This window comes from Typopeltis vanoorti, chromosome 18 (assembly GCF_054136105.1).
Source record: "Typopeltis vanoorti isolate ZY-2024b chromosome 18, IOZ_Tvanoo_1.0, whole genome shotgun sequence".
Taxonomy (NCBI): Eukaryota; Metazoa; Arthropoda; class Arachnida; order Uropygi; family Thelyphonidae; genus Typopeltis; species Typopeltis vanoorti.
This window is the reverse complement of record NC_143566.1, coordinates 45641937-45661719: the sequence shown is the minus strand read 5'-3', so window position 1 is coordinate 45661719 and position 19783 is coordinate 45641937. Positions and strand designations below refer to the sequence as shown.

The 19783-nt window shown below is 37.0% G+C and overlaps 2 protein-coding genes across 7 annotated transcripts in view; one reads left to right on the top strand and one right to left on the bottom strand.

Annotated features, from left to right (window-relative positions):
• The window catches only part of Sac1 (phosphatidylinositol-3-phosphatase SAC1), a 359287-nt gene extending 346686 nt beyond the window's left edge, over nt 1-12601 (bottom strand). For all 5 annotated transcript variants that reach the window (XR_016549855.1, XM_090408681.1, XM_090408682.1 and 2 more), the window contains exon 1: nt 12483-12601. Coding sequence is in view for 4 of the 5 variants with exons in the window: in XM_090408681.1 (XP_090264807.1) it covers nt 12483-12526 (44 nt within the window). In the remaining variant the exon portion in view is untranslated. The remainder of the gene's footprint in view (nt 1-12482) is intronic.
• A 61-nt stretch (nt 12602-12662) lies between these two features.
• The window catches only part of LOC150096627 (cyclin-D1-binding protein 1 homolog), a 251676-nt gene continuing 244555 nt past the window's right edge, over nt 12663-19783 (top strand). Inside the window, exon 1 of one of the 2 annotated variants that reach the window (XM_090408002.1) lies at nt 12663-12802. In XM_090408002.1, coding sequence (XP_090264128.1) covers nt 12715-12802 — 88 coding nt within the window. In that variant the 5' untranslated portion in view covers nt 12663-12714. The remainder of the gene's footprint in view (nt 12803-19783) is intronic. The other variant, XM_090408004.1, reaches the window with a different exon arrangement.

The following is a 19783-nucleotide window of genomic DNA, read 5'->3' as shown; positions in this document are numbered from 1 at the left end:
ATCATTCAATCTACCTAAGTCTGCTAGCGTCTGCCTGAGTGTATATGGCTTGGCTAGATAGGAAAAAATTTCATTCCTCTCTCGTGTAAAGTGTTGCCACTCCACCAGAATATGACAAATAGCAAGATGTGTATTGCATTTTTCACACATGGGAGGGTCATCAGCCCTCAGTAAATAAGAATGTGTAAGATGACTGTGACCTATGCAGAGCCTAGCAAGAATAACTTCTCATCTCTCCTCTTTATACATTGATTAGAATGCCAATGCTTTATTTGCCATGATCATTCCCATTGAGCAATTAGCTTTGATCTTATATACTGTCTGTATTCGGTATATGGTACTGTCAAACAGTGCATGTATTGGTTCAAGAACTAACACCTTTGTTGGCTGTGCTGATGTGTTTCCTGACATCATTATCTCCAACCAGATCCCACCTGATTGCAGCAATTATAAGCAGAGTTACATGCATTTCAGCTTGCACTTGTGCATATAAAAGAAAACCACTACGTAAAGTACAATTTATACAGACTCACTGAGATCTTTACAGGCTATCTCCTCTCCTATGTATAATCCACATACAGTGCTTTATGAGGTGTTACACCTGCTGTACAAAATGAAAATCCTTAATTTTGATGTTCAATTGTGCTGGATTTCTTTAATTCCAATGTGGCTGGGAATCCAGCACAACCTCAAAGCACTGGATGTGGATTATACATAGGAGAGGAAATAGCTTGTAAAGAGCTCAATGAGTCCATAAAAATTATACACTTTTTGTAGTGGTTTTCTTTTATATGCATAAGTGCAAGCTGAAATGCATGTAACTCTGCTGTACAATTGCTGCAATCGGCTGGGATCTGGTTGGAGATAATGATGTCAGGAAGCACAGCCAATGGAGGTATTAGTTCTTGAACCATCAGTACAGATGGGCAAGAAATCAGAGCATGCTGCTCTGTGTGCACTAAACAACTGCAGGTTTAGATGATGGAGTATGAGACTTCTATAGCTGATAAAATGAGAGGTTGCAGGATGGAGTGCAAACCTGCCATGGAGGGATACTGTTATGTTCAGTGTAAGCAATGTTGTCAACATTCATACAACAGCTTGTACAGTCTCTTTAACACACATACCAAAAGGACGTATAGCAGTTTGAAGTGTGTGATATTGAGCTTCCCAACGTACGGAAAAGACACTAGTCCATGTAAGATGATCTGTAAGAAGATATTTCATGTAAGATGAAACAATTAAGAAAACTGTTTCCTTCAAAGTGATAGAGCCAGTTCATATGCTTCAACATAAAAAGACTTGGAGTGGGTGATGTGTGAAAGGCATCAGTAGCTATCCATATACCCTGATGATGGATGGAATACAACCATCGCAGGTTACTCTGTCTTGCAGAACCATAGACTTGAGACCCATAATCCAACTTTGAACATATGATAAAGATGGGGAAATGAAGCTCAATCAGCATCCCACTCAGTAGAGGATAGAGTGTGAAAGAGGTCAACGCTCTCTTGCACTTTTCTCTTAGTTAACGAAAGTGTGCTAGAAATGCAAGTTTTCTGTCAAAGATGAGTCCCAAGAACTTGGCTTCTGTAGCTAATGTGATAACAGTGCATCTCATTCTTAATTCAGGAATCTGGGTAAAGAGTGCATTTTCGACAGAAGTGTACACAGGAAACTTTTTTTTGTTGTTGAAAACCTAAACCCATTACTAAGAGTCCACAGAGAAACATGATCAATTGCTTGCTGAAGTTGTCTTTCAATTACTCTCATGTTACGAGAGTGATAGTAAATTGTGAAGTCATCAACATACGTCTACAGTGGGAGGAAGCTGTTCAGTGACTGAGTTAATTTTAATAGCAAAAAATGTCAGACTTAAGACAGGGCCTTGGGGAACACCATGTTCTTAATGATATGGTCGAGATAGTGTACTTCCCACTCTGACTTGGAAAGTTTGCCTGGACAGAAAGTTTTTAATAAATACAGGAAGGTGTCCTTTTTCCTGTGTCATAAGCTTTTTCCATGTCAAAGAAAACTGAAACAAGGTGTTCTTGCTTCAGAAATGCATCTTTTATACAAGTTTCTATACAAACCAAATGATCTAAAGTTGAACAATGTCTACGGAATCCACATTGTGTATTGGAGAGAAGATTGTTGCTTTCAAATACCAGAAAAGGCTGGCATTAACCATTTTCTCTAGTATCTTACAAAGACAGCTGGTCAGAGCAATGGGTCTATAATTATTTACTTGTGTTGGATCTTTTCCTGGTTTTGGGATAGCAATGACAATTGACTTATGCTAAGAATTTGGAAACTCTTCCTCTGCAAGTATTCTATTGTATAATAAGAGAAGGAGATGCATAGAAGATGATGGTAGACATTTTATCATTTCGTAATGGATGTCATCAGGCCCTACTGCAATAGGGTGATAGTAGGAGAGCTCTTTATAGTTCCTCCTTAACAAATGGCTGATTGTATGGTTCAAGAACATTGATAGAAAAATGTAGCCTTTGTTTGCTGCTCTTTCAATATTAAAAATTCAGGACGATATGAAACTGTTGCTGAGATTCTGGTAAAACTTTACCAACACATTGTTTGTCTACCTTAGACCATAATGGAAGCATTATTGCTGATCCCAAAGCTATTGGGATCAGCAATAATGCTTCCATTATGGTCTAAGGTAGACAAATAATGTGTTCTGCCTTTCATTTTCCAGATTTTATTCCATACAATTATTAGACCAACTGATGATTTTCTTGATTAACTGATGTGGTAAATTAAATCCATGATTGTTTTTGACTCTCTCACATAATGTGCTTTGGCTCAAGCATGCGTGACAGCTATAAAGTTTATGTGGTGAGGTATCTATGAAATATACCCCCATGCTCTGTGTTGATCCTTTTTGGATGTCTGACCAAGGCTTTGGACAGAGTGGAAACCGCAATGTTCCAGTCAGCCTGGTCCATTTTCCATATAGGTATCTGTGTGAGTGAACATGGTTCCTGTGAAGATATTGTTCAAAGAACAGGAAAGTGATCGCTTCCATATATGTTCTCTTCAATGTCCCATGTGAACAGTGGAAGAATGGAAGGGGGAGGTTATTATTATCAAGGATTCTTTTAATGATTCGACTCGTCTATTAGTGTTGATGCCACAGAGTATTGTGACCATTAAAGTCACCCATCAAAAGTATGGGTTCAGGCAGCTGCAAGATAAGGTTATCAAGCTCAATTTCATTTAACTCAGCAGTAAATAAATTGAACATACTGTAATAAGCACTAGCTAAGAAAGCAATGACTGATTTAACTAAAATCTGGAAAGACAGGCATATCTCCAAAAAGACGGAAATTAAGCTTGTAGAAACCTTAGTTTTTTTCAATCTTTCTCTATGCTACCGAGTCTTGGACAATAACAAAAGATGACAGAATAAGAATTGAGGCATTCAAGCTCTGGTGCTGGAGGAGATCGTTAAGAGTGTCTTGAACAGAAAAGCGAAAAAATAAAAGTATCCTAGAAGAACTGAATATCCACACAAGACTGATGAACATAAATGAAAAGAGAATACTGCAATATTTTGGACACATATGTAGAAGGGAAGGCAACTGCCTGAAAAAATAATCATCCAGGGTAAACCGTGTGGGAAAAGAAAAAGAGGAAACCCCTCCAAACAGGTGGATTGACCAAATATCAAGAATCACTGGACTTAAACTAGAACAAGCAATAAGAGAAGCACAGGGGAGAAAGAAATGGCGAAGCATCATCAGGAAGGTCACGAGTCCTCAGACATGAGGAGATCCGAGAGAGAGAGAGACTGTAATAAGAAATCCCACAGAGAGGCGAATTGCAACTGCTTCCAGAGCAGTATTAAGTTGGACATGATAGAAAAGAATATGACTGCCCACTAAGACAGCTACTCCTCCATGAGCAAGACCACCTCTGGTTCTGTCCTTGCATACAACAGTGAAATTCCTAAAGGTACGGTTCTAATTGGGTCTTAAGTACATTTCCTGTAGACAGAAATAGAAAGATTTGTGTTTCTGCAACAAAATCTTGCTATCATCGATATTTTAGTGAAATCCACAACAGTTCCATTGTAGAAATTTTCCTATTGTTTTGGTTTTATAGACTTGACTGGTTTTGGGGAGGTTGAGGGCTTACCTTTGTCAGATTTATAGTTATCAATTGTTTTGGGAAAGTATGGACAGCCAGTATCCATCTCTTCCTCTGGTAGGGAATTCAATATGTCTGTGCTAGGATCAGTTGGTAAGTTCAGTTTGCTTTCAGTGGGTATCAAACTATCCATTTTTTCTGTGGGAGTGTCTCTCTGGTGGTTTATCTTTGAGTGATATCTTTGCCATAATTTTTTTGACAAGTGGGTTTTCATCAAGTTGGACCATTTTTGGAGTTCTCCATGGAATAAGGCCATAGGTCATGTGATTGATGCACTCAACAGAGAAGCACTCATAAGTTTCAGGTATGGTGAACTTATCAGATGGTGGAACAGACATGCAAGTTTGAGTTGCTGTTGGCACTTTCTTAATTGTTATCCTTTTATGCTAAGATAACAATTAAGAAAGAGCAGGTGTGATGGTGGCTAGCTTTCTTTTTGCATCCTGATATGTTATGTTTTGCTCTGTTTTCATTTTTTGTATTTCTTTTTCATCTTTCCACTTCTGACATGCACAAGAGTAAGCTGGATGACCTCCCTGACAGTTAACACATTTAGCTTTTTTTCCACAGCAAAATTTATTATCATGCTCTTTACTACCACATCGGGCACAGGTAGTAGAACCACAACAGGCAGTTTGGGCATGTCCATATCTCTGACATTTAAAGCATCTTAGCAGGTTAGGGATGTACATTCTAACAGGAGACAGCTGAGATACCCTACTTTTACAGATGTTGGAAGCTTAGGTGTATCAAAAGTAAGGATGATGTTCTTGGTTGAAACCAGACAACCATCCCTACGTATCAGGATGTTCCTCACACCCATCATTCCTTGGTCGTTAAGTTCTGAACATCCCTCTTCATCAGGAACATCAAGATCCTGTTCTGATATCACTCCTCTATAGAAATTGAGTATTTTATAAGGTGTTATTGTGATTTGTATTCCACCCACTGTTGTTGCTCTCAGTAGTTTCTTGGAATGTTGCTGACACAATGCTTTCACAAGGATATCACCAGAATGCAATTTCTTAACATTTTTGGGAAGTCCTGCCAGTCCTAAACCCTTCTGAATAAAGAAGGGTGACATTTTCCCTATTGGTTTTTCACCTGTTTAGGATCATATATCTTTTTTTCTTACTTCTGTTTCCAAATGCTGTATATACGGTATCAGTACTTGGGACTTTGTTAGGGCTCCTGAAATGTTTGAGGATGAAGGATTCATGCTCAAGGAGTTTTTGGTTTGGCAACAGAGCTCCTCATCCACCACAGAGCCACACATGGATGCCACTAACCAGCAAGCAATGACTGTGCTCAGGAGTGGAATGCCAGGACTACCATTCCCAGACCATTGGGCAAGAGACTTACTGCAACACTGTTGACCCCCCTGCAGGCAAGTGCACTAGCTGAATGATCCTGGCTGGGCCATCCAGGACTGCCCATCTTGCTGTAGTAGGGGCCAAAGTAGTGCAAGACTACCAGGATCCCCCCCCCTTTCCAGATGTCCACAGGTCGCACCACACAGCAAACACGGTCGTGGGGCATTGGATTCCAGTGATGGTGGTCTGGAAAAAAGGATAGTGAAAAAAACTCAGGAGAAGTAGAGCAAAGAATACAGGAAGGAAAGCAAAGAAAAAGAGGAAGAATGAAAAGGGCCAGTATCGTCACTGGGAGGTCCCCTCTACCATGAACAGGTGCCTCACATGGCAGGGTGCAATCCTCTGGCTGCAATGCCTCCATGTAAGTCTAGACCATGCTTTCTTCCATCTTTCTGGTGGTGACTAATTCACTACTCTTGCCCCATTTCCTTCTGGTGTAACTATTGAACATGCCTATACTGCTGACCTTTATCAACTGCTTCAAGCACTCCATCACATTTTCTCACAAATTCAGTTTCTCCATAATGGTCTCATTTTGAATATTTTGAAGACAAGATACACATATACCTTGTTGCAAGCCATCTGTCTGCATAGCTCTTATATGCCCTTCTACCTCGTATTCAATGTCCATTTCTTCTCTCCAATACATCAGAGCACTCTACTATCATCAGGAGTATCAACTTCTTGGTTTCTGTAAAATGCTTCAAACTCCACAGCAAAAAATTCAAATGTAATTTAGCTCGTCTTTGTACACTTACACAAGCGATATTACATTTCAAACAGTCTGCTAATATGACAATGATTTGATCAACCGTTATTCTACTGGCCTGACTTCTAGTGAAAAAAAAACTACATCAAAGTTATATTCTCTTTATAACATCAGAGAACAAATTCATATAAATAGTTTTAATACAGCAAAATTGGTGGCATAATCAATAATTTACCATAAGTTTTTGTTATATGAGAGCTAAGATCCTAGATTCCTACAGTTCTAATTATAATTAACTCTTATACCAAAAAGTTATGTGGGTAGAATATATTGGAATATAGAATATGTGGATAGAAAATGGCTAAAGCTAAAATACTATTGACAAAATTCTTTACAAAACTTCACTTAAAAACAGAAATAAAGTAGATTATAAAGTAGAAATAGAAATAAGCTATGGATCCAAGAGTTGGATTAGAAATAAAACACATGATCAGAGACTAAGACCACAGATATAAGTGTTCTGATAAAAATTAGGAGAATGAATTGATGGCATCAATAGCCGATCATATTAAAAATGTAGATATTAGGAAGGAACTTGGCAATGTTAGCATTCAAAAATGTGTAAGCAGAGCTCATCTAACGTGGTATGGGAACTTAAATAGAATCGGTAAGGAAAGATTAGAAAGTAAATGCTTGATGCCAAGATAGCAGGAAATGGACCAAGTAGAAAACTGAAGGTCTAGGTGAATTGATTCAGTCAGAAGTGCCTTAGAAGGACAAAATGTTAGATATGACAATATTGGAGTGCTTACAGGTAACAGAACTCATTAGTTCAAAATTATTGGTAGGAGATTAAAAATAATGTAAACTTAATTATATAGTGCTGTCATAGTAACCCAAATGCCCTTTGAGGAGATATATATATATATATATATTGACAAAAAAAATAGATTTAATGACTCCAAGACCGAGATAACATATAAAGATTTTAATGATAAATACTACTAGTTTCGGCATATAGCAGCCTTCTTCAGGTATTTATAAAGGAAAGGAATACTAATAAACATTGAATTATTTAAACAAACTGGAAATTACAGGTACAAATTGCCTCACATAATCGATACATAAAAACGTTGTATTTTTTCAAGTTGTTCCAACTGGCGTGCCATTGTTTGTTGCAATTGTGCGTGCCGGTTCACGTGAATGCCAATATTGAATAACTGCAGCATGGCTATCTGGGATGTTATAACTTAAATTATTATTTAAGTGGACCGGGTTCAGTAGGATTTCCCTTGATTCTACGATTTTCCTTTCAAACTCATCTTCACAGCGAAAAATATTTTCTGATCTATTCCAGCATACAGAGTGGCTTTGTTGGTCATCATTAGGATTATTTGAAAAAAGAACATGACTGGATAATGCAGTTGCATGAGATCTTTTGTAAGAGATGTCTCTCTTATGCTCTTCTATGCGTTGTTCAATAGATTTGTTAGTTTGACCAAAGTATGGGATATTGCAATTACACCACAATTTATATACTCCAGGGTACTTAAGGTTGTGATGAGTAGGTTTTGGATGGCTGATTAGAGAGCGGATTTTTGGAAGTGTGGTGAAGAAGGTCCTGATATTATATTTTTTAAGGACTTTAGCTATTTTCTTGGAGACTGTGCTAATGTATGGAATGGTGATGCTACCTTTAAAATTAATAGTCTCTGTTGTGCATTGCTTAGGAGGGTTCAGAAGAAATTTCTTAATTGTTTTTTCAGAGTATCCATTTTGTTTAAAAATAAGAGTGAGGTGATTCATTTCTTTTTGTAGTTCATCTTGTTCATTTAAGAGAGAACGTGCTCTGTGTCCTAAGGTAGATTTAATTACAAGTTTTTGTGGTGGAAAATGATGAGAAAGATTATGCAGATATCTATTGGTATGCGTAGGTTTTCTGTACATAGAGATTTTTAATCTTTCAGAGCATCGTGTAAGCATAACATCCAAGAAAGGTAAAGAGTTATTATTTTCTATATCAGCAGTAAATTTTATATTAGGATGTTGGATGTTTAGAAGATGAAGAAAATCTGCGAGAGCTGTGTGCCCGTGATTCCAAATAATGAATATATCATCAACATATCTTTTCCAAACTTTTGGTTTAAATGAGAAGGAAGATATGGCTTAAGAAAACAAACTATGAGACAAATGCATAGTATAAAATTATAAAAATTACAAATTGTACATAAACTTCATTGCATACAATGCATAAATATTTTAGACACAATAAAAATAAAGCGCATATTTTAATCGTCATTACTGTCTTCAGAAATAACATTTCGTAGATGTTCTTTATTTAAGTGGTCGGACGTTGTCAATACTTGAAATCTCTTGGACATCATTTGTTATAATTCTCATTGCATATTTCGGCTGGTTTAGTTATGAAGAAGTCAGTAATAAGACCTTGCTTACCACTATGTTGCAATTTTTTATTAAGTTAATAATATGGTGCTAAACAAATATCCAATTGTCTCATGAATTTTCCCAAGCACTCCATTGAGGGCTCATTATCCGTAAAGTCCAATCCTTCTGCTAATTTCTTTAAACTCTGAATTCTTTAACGCAGTGTTTCTCAGCCTTTCTAAGCCCAAGGACCAGTAAAATGCCTAAAACAATTCTACAGACCACTAAGTAGCTCGGGGGGGGACACCTTGTGTGGCACTTTTTTGGCATTTAAGAAATCTTGCCATACTGTCTATAAAACAGCAACTGAGTGATAAAACAGACTTTGACAATGTCATCGACAATTTTACGAACAGAAAAGCAAGCAAAATAACATTTTAGAATGTTGGAATTAAAGCTTTACTTCAAAAATAAACAGTGTTTTTAATTTATTTCCCTATATGTCGTTTTGACTTTTTGTAATTTTTTAAAAAACCAATGGGAATTACCAATATTTCAGAAAAACTGTTCCATTTATAACATAATAAATCTAAATGCATGTTTTGAATACATATGGAAATATAATTAATTAAATTGGAAGTAAATAATTAAAAGTGTATCAAATAAATAATATAATAATGTTAGTACTTATTTTTAATGAGATGGTTGAGCTTTTCAGCCCTTGCAGGGTTGCTGGATATCTGGCTCAATATTGGTCAACTTCAGTCGAAGACAGGCACACAAACACAAAGTCTGTATTTTGTTTTTATTTGAAGGAGCGATGAAAATCCTTTCTTAGAAGGATAGGTTATAGAAAACTGCATGACGATTTTCAATGCATCTTCAGATAATTCTGGAAATTCACTTCTCATTGAAGGCGAGATCCAAAATCGAGCCAAACCAAGATCATGGAATTGCATTTTAAGTCCACTGTCACTTGAAAGCTCAATTAACTGTCCTTTTTTCGATAACGAAAGGTTTCTCGTGACTACAAGCCTGAAATGGATCAGGAACCCACAGAAATTTATTATAAAAGTTATTCGGAAAATATGTTTCAAAATTCCGTTTCAGATTTTTGAGGTGGTCACAAACCCTTTCCAGAAATTCGGAATCAAAAAAATTATCATTTTCCACTAAAAAGGATTCCAATGTTGGGAAAGGTGCAAATTGTCTGTCATTTACATAATTAATCCATAAAACCTTTTTTTTTCTCAAATGCCTTTATTGTGTTGTACGCATCAAGAACAGTTAAAAAATTTCCCTGAATCCATGCAATGTATGGATTTAAATAGAGGTTGGATTGCAATCTGGCTGTCTAATAGATACTGAAGAGTTGTGTATGAAGAAGCAGTATAAGAGAGAAGGAAGATTAAGAGTGGGATTTCACAGGGCTAAGTACTATAATTATTATTAATCAACACTTTTTCAATATTAATATCATTAGACTGTAAGGTAATATGCAACTGTTTGTAAATGATGTGAAGCTTGGGAGGGTTATCAGCAGGTCAAGGTTGTAGTTCTTCAGGAGGATTTGAAAGAGATGAAAAAAGGGGACAAATAAATATGAAATGTTGGTTTAAACACAGCTAAAGTTTTTAAACTTGGAATCAAATGGGAATTACATACTCCAATTGGTGGAAGCATACTAGAGAAAGTGACAGATTCAAAGGATCTTGGTGTGAAAGTGAACAAACACTTGACATTCAAGGAACATACTGCAAAGGTGGTGAACACAGCATAGAAGTCTGCTGCAATACACAGAAGTTGACCACAGAGATAAGATGGTGGCAGTTCCATTATATAAAACCATGGCACTCAGATATCGTTGTGGAGATTTGAAAAAAAAGGTGAAATTACTTTAGAGAGGTATACAAAAACTAGTAATAAAATAATATAATATCATGACTGCAGAATGTTAGTTAAGAGGATAGATAGAAGATGATAATTGGCGATTTGTTGTATATGGGTGGATGACAGTCAAAACAACTAATGTTACGAGGCTAAATATTATATATGTCAGTTGTGTGTTATAGCTAGCTTGACTGCTTAGTAAGACATAAAACTCATGTTGCAGGGAAGAAAATTCCTGCCACCTCTGCATGACTACAAAGTTTAATGGACAGAATATAACATAGGTGATATGACTGGCCGGCCTGGTTAGCCGAGTGATTAGCGTATCCACTCTCCAGCCAAAAGGCTGTGGGTTCGAATTCCGTTTTGGGCATGGATGTTTGCGACTTTCTGTGGAAATACTAGTTGTGGTGGTGGGTGGTCGATGGCGTTGGTGTAGTTGTAGTTAGAATGACCTATGGAGTTGACTGAGTTGTAGAGTAGGTGCCCTCCCTCAATGAGTCTTCGGACTCCCTGGAGGTGTCATATAATAATAATAATGACAGACTTTTAAGCTATTGAAAGGTATTTATCCGAGTCACCACTAGGAAGATTTTTCACATGCTTCAAAATGATGAAAGGACCAAGGGCTCTTCATAAAAGTAGTTGGTAAGGGAGTGAAGTTTTTTTTATTTATTTTGCATGGAGAGTACTAGGAACGTGGAATGCACTGCTTAAAGGTGGGGGGGGGGGGGATACACAATGAATGAGTTTATGGAGTGGTATAATGGTCTGTACAGTCTAGACATCCAATGATCAGCCTCATGGGTCTTTAATAATAACAAAAACAAAATACCAATGAAACAATCCCTACTCTCTGCTAAAGCTTTGAGCTAGAATTTAATGATGCTTCCTATAGTTCTGCTAATTCAATAACACATCGCTATAAAATATGAAAAAGATGGAAAACTTCCAACATCTCTAATCCTGAATAATTTAATAATAAGGTGCGACACCTTTTGGCAACTCGTATATGAAAATATGACTTCTGCATTACTTCAACCTCAGTATCACCTCTGGGTCTGGGTTCCACTGATAATACCTCAATAAAGGTCGAAACTGGTCTGGGTAGTGACCCTTCCCATAATGCATAGTATTATATATGTCAGGAGATGTGCTTTGCATTATGAGATACTAAGGCAAGTGATGTGAAGTCATACCACCCTTACGACAAGTTGCCCCAGTCCTGAAAATACAGTTCTTCAGGCACAAACTTTGTTTGCTTACACTTGGATAAAGGATTAAGCCAAGTACATAATTTTTTGGAATTTTTAATTTAATTCACTATAAAATATATTCGTCAATTTTTAAATACATATGCATTCCCATACTCAACACTTAAATACAACTGGTCACATAAATGTAGTCCTTTTTTTTTTGGATCAATTGTATTAAGTAATTAATAATAAAAACAAGACCTCTTTTTACATATGAAAAAAATTCATAATCATGACTTTCCAAAACTCAAAACTTTGCCACGACACTTGACTATTTGCCCCCCCACACACCTTTTTTTTTTAAGTTAGTATACAGAGACCTATTTATGCCATTTACTGATATGTATATTTTTTATTGTGTTTATTGATAAATTACGAAGTATACAATGAATAAATTCGCTGTGCTTGCACTGGCCGGTAATACCTATGACCGATTTCGTCTTGTTGCTAATGGATTTTTAATGCATTACTAATCTGACAAGCAAATTTAAGTTTACTCAGTCTACCTGTAATAAAGGTGTGCATTTCATATTTCAAAATACTGACCAAAAATGAAATTGGCACAAACACTTTCCTATAAAATCCTTGAGGAAAATATCAACATCAGATAGATTGATATATATATACACACACAGATACTAAATCTAGTCAAGAAAAAGTCTAATGCAATATTAAAAATATATAAACGGATGAACTTACAGTAAAAGATTATCAAAAATGTCCATATAACCATTACTTCCCATGATCTCACAAAGAAAGAGAGAAATATGTACAACTTATAAACAGAAAAATTGGAAAGTGGGAGTGTGCGCTTTAACCCTCACTCGCTAGATGGCGAACATCAGCTGAATCCAACATTTCTGCGGTACTGCAGCACGATCACATCGTTGATTACATCAGCACTAACGTCGAATGCAAAATATTGGAAATCATGGCAGGTCCTCAAAATGAAGAAAACATTCAGGATATATTACAAAATTTAATCGACAGACTGGAAATTGTTTGTCAACAGCTTAAAGGTAAGAAATAAAATAACTTGTGGGGAGGTCTTAACATTTTTTCTTTCGAAAGGACAGATTTTTTATGAATGCCTATATTTCTTCGCGATTTCAGGGACAGTGCATCATTTTATAAATGATATTGTTTTTAACAGACATTTTTGAAAAGGTGCGCTTTCATGCTACTTAACTAGGTGCTTTAATTAGCAAGAGGTGGAATATTTTCCCGAAGAATCCAGTTTCTTCAGTAGACCAACATTTGCTTCGAGTTTCTAGGATTCGAATGCCTGACAAAATCAGACACTTGTTTTAATTGCCATAATAGGACGTAATACATAATAAATTAAAACATTAAAAAGAAAGAGACGAGTCTTGTTGCGACTGTTTCTGATTTATAGGATAAAAATTTAAATGATATTCTAGATTTTCTAAGATTGATGCTGAATGGTCGTTGTTATCAGGGCGATAATTTCACTTTGCGTTGACCTCAGCTATAATGTCAGAGCTGTAGTGTCTTTACCTTGCACACGTGTGTGTATATCCTTTTGGCACACGCATGTCGCGAATATCTTTAGCTATCATCTAACTTAGAAGAACACTTCATCATTATATCCACCCTTTAATTTGGCATGTGAAACATTCACAGTATGATTAACCTGTAGGTTGATAGCTATATGTGTGTGATTTGATAATTATCTTCAGCAGCATGGAGGCAAATGATATTAAATTATGATCTGTTAATCACAATTTATGTCAGGATAACAGGATCTGTTACCCACAAGATAGCTAGTGTGATTATTCACTTGTGTTTGAAGAAGTAAAAATATTGATTTGCTATGTATCTGCCATCGTTGTATTCAGGGCTTTAGATGGTAGTCTTTCTGTTCCCATACGGGTCACATGGCCAAACCATCACAGTCTTCTTTCTTGGATTTTGAATATTATTGTTATTTCTTGTTTTAGTCGTTTCCTTATGTCTTCGTTTCTTAGTCGATCCAGCAGAGATACTCCAAGTAATCTTCTTAGCCAACCCATTTCAGTAACTAATAATTTTTTCTCTTCAGCCTTTTTGAGATTCCAGCATTCACTTCCATAGAGGAGTATTAGGAGGACCATTGTTTCATAGATTCTTACTTTTGTTACTTGTTTGATGTGTCTTGACTTCCATATTTTATTAAGTTGTATCCAAAGGACAGTCCAGAATTAGATGGATAGACAAAATAAAAGAGGACCTGAAAATCAAATCACAACACGGGACACCAAACTGGACAGATTTGTTCGGACTCTCCCGGGACACAGAAGTGGAAAGAGTTCATTCGGCCTCATCATCATCCACATAGATGATGGAAGAGAGGAGAAGATGTATCTGCCAAATACCATTGCAAAGTGATCACCATAGGTGATCCTCTTATTTGCAATGGTTATCACACCAGAAAAGATGGAATACTAAAATATGAATTTGTTGAGGTAACAGGCATCTCATGCAGAGACACATGGGTGAAGGTAAAATCTCTAATCCATAGTATTTTAATAGGTGATACACCTTTTCACTACTTCTGTATGGGAGATCTACGACTTCTGCATTACTTCAACCTTGATATCTATTTTGAGTCTGACTTACACCGATGAGTGTAAGCCGGACTCAAAATAGATAACAAGGTTGAAGTAATGCAGAAGTCATAGATTTCCCATACAGAAGTAGTGAAAAGGTGTTATCACCTTATTAAATAACTGGATTAGATAAAGGTCAGGACAAGTCTAGATAGTAGCCTTCCCATAATGCGTTACATTACACAAATTCAAAAGGATTTATGTACTAAGACAATTAATGTGAAGTTATTAGCCTTTATGTCAGTGGCGGCCCATTAAGTTTTAAGTGGGGGTGCTGCCTATACAAAATAATTTTTAAAAAAATTATTTTTTTCCTAATTAACCAATTTATTAATAAATTGGTTTAATGCAGCAAAATGTAAGGTCATGAGGTTTGGGAAACATCAATGGGGCACTGCATACTCTATGGGAGGAGTTATACTGGAGGAAGTAGGGGAGACAAGAGGTCTGGGGTTGATCATTAATAGAAACCTGAAATTTAGGGGACATATTGCAAAGGTGGTGAAGGTAATACAGAGGATTGCTGCAATAATGAGAAGGACACTAACCTGCAGAGATAAAACAGTTATCATTCTGTTGTATAAGACCCTGATCAGACCACACTTGGACTATTGTTCTCAGATTTGGTCCCCAGGATTTGAAGGGGATAAATTATCTGTGGAAAGGGTACAAAGGCAGATAACAAAGATGGTTTCAGGACTGTACAATGATTGTTATGAGGATCAGCTGAGGGAATGTGGACTGCAGAGTTTGGTGGATAGAAGGAGAGGTGATATGATTGAGACTTTTAAACTTTTGAGAGGTGGTTACAGGGTTGACACTGGGGAGTTCTTTTGCTTGGTTGAACAGTGGGAAGGAGTGATGACAAGAGGCCATCCCTGGAAGTTAGGAAAGGAAACTGAGCAAGAGGGTGAGGAGTGATTTCTTTGCATGGAGGGTGGTTGAACCATGGAATGCATTGCCTGATGGAGTGGTGAGAGCAAGAATGGTCAATGATTTCAAGGAGTGGTATGATAGACTTTGTGTTTCTTAGGGGGGGGGGACCTCCCCTCGATGAGTCTTGATAGACTTTGTGTTTCTTAGGAAGGACCTCCCACGATGAGTCTTTTGACTCCATGGAGGCCTGAATAATAATAATAATAATAATAAATAAATCTGTAGATTTATTTATTAATAAATTGGTTACTAATTAGGAAAAAAAGAATTTTTTTTTTTTTTTAAATTAGCCACTGCTTTATATACAAGTAGCATGATTCCAAAGATACTTCACTTGTGAACATTGTTTGCTTATGCTTGGATAAAGGATTAAAAATTTAAAAAAAAAAAAATCTACTAATACCTTTTATTCCTATATAAGGATTGGTAAGGCTGTTTTAGTATTATCTCACTTTTGGAGACTAAAGAACTAAACAAGAATGTAATTTCTTGGCAAGTTTAATTTAAATGGGTGGATGCATTCTGAGACTCGGCATGAGTGCCATGCAATAATATCTAGTTGGTTCAGAGCTGTGCTGATGTATACTTAAGTGCATTTTTATAGAACTTTTCCCATTTCTGAATTGCAAGTTGGAACTTGGCAAAGTGAACTGAAACCACTGCTAATTTCATTAAGAAAGGCTTGGGTGTTGTTAATTATTCATAATAATTCTTAATGGTATAACCAACCACAAAGGGAAAAAATACATATATTAAATTCACTAATATTTCACTTTTTTTTTTTACCCAGCATTATCAGAGCACAATGGTAACTGTGATAGTCACACAGCTTTAAACTGTAGAAACAATTTAAATTTTAACTGACATCTAATGGCCTTACATGATGCCCTCTACGGGTCAGATAACTACCAAATTAATTTAGAAAAGTCCAACTATTAGGTCTTAAAATTATATACTTTCAACTTTTTGGTAAATTAAAGCTACCATACTTGCTGAACTTGGAAGAGTGCTTCATAGCTGATGATGATTCTAAGAATAGCCTCACAAACTTCTAATGACTTATGTTAGTAGGCATTAGACTGCTACAAAAGGATACCTTCTTAGTTGGAGGAAATGCCAACTATACACAAGGTGGTAGATTTTCTTCATTGCCCGGTGAAATATCACAACATGGCTTATTATAAGTCTGAAGTGGCAAATGCCATTTGATCTCCAGAGCAGAGATTCCAGTACCTGTTCTCCATTTCTCCCCCCCCCTTCCACTTTTCTTCTCTGCTGTGTGAGTAATACCCTTCAAAGCCATGACTAACATACTTAGAGACCCAGAAACTCTTCCATTTTGAGGGTACGTCAGTTGAAATGGTGGTGCTGCAGGCTAGCTATCAGTTAGTGCATGGACTTGTACCTGTCAGTAACAAGTCATGAGGCTTTCCAATCAACTGATGCATCATCCTGCTGCCTTATACTTTTCCAGGTCATGCCTGGGGAGTGGGGGGGGGCAATGTTGAGGCCATATCATGCATGGAGACTGATTTCTCTGTGTATAGACGTCATGTCCAAGAGTCTATCATCTCTCACGCATGCCCTCACCATATCCTTTCATCTAATCACACTTAAGATCAAACTATGAAGATTCTCACAAATAATAACAGTGACACTGCGACAAAAGCGAATCTCCCCAATAAACTAATCCCATCAATAAAAATAAAAAAAAAGTTGCATCGCAACCATTCACGACATACAAACCATACCAGAATCTTTTCACTAAAAATTCGCTTTCACATCCATTTTCCTAGCATCTGTGGCATTAACATAAATGACATCCACAATCACTTGTAGTCGTCCAGACCAAACATCTTATTTCAGTCAGAACCCCAGATCACAGCTACATGTACTACTGTCCACCTTTAGTGCGCAAACTACACACTTAATGATTCTTTTCACCACAAAAAGTACCTGTGCCTTTCTGAAATCTGACATAGCCTGCCAGAGAATGGCTAATTTAAAATTCCCTACTTTTGACCTTCTCTAGCTCAAGGTTTCCTTGCCCCATTTAGTAACTTTCATTTGTTGCATTTTCTCTAAACACTAATAACCACTCAGATCTCTTCACATTCCTGCAATCCAGCTATCCAAATAGTGACGTTATCTTTCTGGGCAACCTCAGTCCCCAATTCCAATTAGCTCCCCTACTCAACGCCACTGACCAAGCAAGACAAGAAGCAGAAGTCTGTGTTATAAGTAATGACAAACACAAATTGTACATCTACCCACATGAATCCTCTTTGCTCTCCAAAACTCTGGATCTCTTTTTGACCAGTTTTCCTTCCAGATATACTGTTGAGGTCACCTCTCCTCTTGGCATCTCAGATCACAATCTCATATAAGACTCTTCTCACAGAGCACCCCCCCCCTCCCTCCTTCAGCTACTCCTGACTTCTCATCCTCTAGCACTACAAAGGAGTTAATTAAGATGACCTCCAGAAACTACAACCTGAGACTCTTCAAAAAAAAAAAAAAAAAATCCTCAAACTTTTATTTCAGTCCTCATCTGCACCCTACACATGGCACCGATGTGTCTATAGGTCTCTCAACATTTTGTGTATGAGATCAGTATAAAAAAAAATTTTTTTTAAATGTGATATAGATATTTTTCTCCATCTGATCCTATGTGAAGGAGTATCCAGAACATGATCTGCCAATCCCGACTTGCCATACAGATGATCTCGGATGTAATTTTTATGTTCCTCAAAGTGGGTGTTAATAGATATAGCAGTCTGTTCAAAGTAGGCTAACCTGCAGGCACAAGGAACTTTATACATTCCAGATGTTCAAGACGATGTAGCATATCTTTAGGAGAATGTATAAAAATAGCTATTTGAATAAAAGCTTTGAAAGCATTATGGAGATCATATTTGCAAAGAATTTGGCTATTTTTTTCTGATGTACCCTTAACATATGGAATGGGAATGGTTTTTCTGTTATCCTGTGTGTTAGGTGTAGGAGAGATGGCAGTGGGTTGCATGTAATATTTTATCTATTTTATATGGGCTGTAGCTATTGGCTAAGATGTTGCAAAGATCCCTGAACTCAGTTTCAAGGGATATGTTATCTGAACAAATAACTCTGGCTTTCTCAGTAAGAGTTTTGAGGATGCGATTCTGTTGAGAAGGATGGTGGTTTGATTGTTTATGTAAATACCTATCAGTATGAGTGGGTTTTCTGTAGATGAAGAAGGATAATGAGCCATTATCACTTGGGTCTCTTTTTATGCAGATTTGAAGTTATGCGGTATAGTACGCCCACAGATACGAGACCTTTCGACACTTCTGCACATGTCAACAGAAGGAGAATCCATTCCGATAATAGGGTAATCCATCGTTTCCCAAACTTTTCTACGACGGAACACTTCAAAAATCCTGAAATTTTCATGGAACACCTTGGTTATTTTGCAATACAGGTAGGCATCCAAAAATCCAGCCATCGATAATCCGGTTCCTTCAGATCTCTGGCATGGATTTCGGAGCGCGCATTTTCAAATTTACCGCGTTGGCGCCCCACTGTTTTCTGTTTATGTTTATGTTTTGATGCCGCTGTAGCCGATAAGCATTGCGATAACCTGCTTATTCCTTCTCATTTTATCATTTATTTGCTGATGTATAGCCCCATTATGGATTCAGCAAAGAAAAGAGGTGGCGTAAAACGTAAACATCGTGCGTTGTCGATCGCAGAGAGAGTGGAAGTGCTAAAAAAACTTGATAGCAGCGTATCTGTGCGAAAAATTTGTGAAACATACAACATTGGCTCTTCAACAGTGTATGATATTAAAAATCAGAAAAAAAAAACTGTTAAAGTTCTTTTCTGACAGTGTATCAAAAAAGCAAATGTTTGTAAGGAAGTCAATGACGGAGGGAAAAAGTTCGGAACTGGACCAAGTTCTCATAACCTGGTTTAATTTTCATGTAAGTGAAGGTGTGGAAATTTCTGGTGATTTATTGAAGGAACAAGCCAAAATGTTTCATGAAGAGCTGGTATTGCAACACAAGTGTGAATATTCAGAAGGTTGGCTGCATCGTTTCAAGTCGCGACATGGCTTACAGTTTCGTGCGGTGTGTGGGGAAAAACGTTTAGCAGACAAAAATGCGGCTAGTGCATATGTGGATGAATTTGCAAAGTTAGTTAGTGATGAACTTTTAAGTCCTGAACAATTGTACAATGCTGACGAGGCTGCCTTGTTTTGGAGATGTACGCCAAAAAGAACTCTAACAACTGAGGATGCAGAATCGCCATCGAGGTTTAAAGCTTTGAAGGATCACGTCGCGGTAATGTGCTGCTCTAATGCTGCAGGTACCCATAGATGCAAGTTGCTTGTTATTGGAAAAAGTTTACATCCGAGGGCCTTCAAGAGTATGACAGTTTCCTGTCCATTACCATGCCAACAAGAAGGGGTAGGTT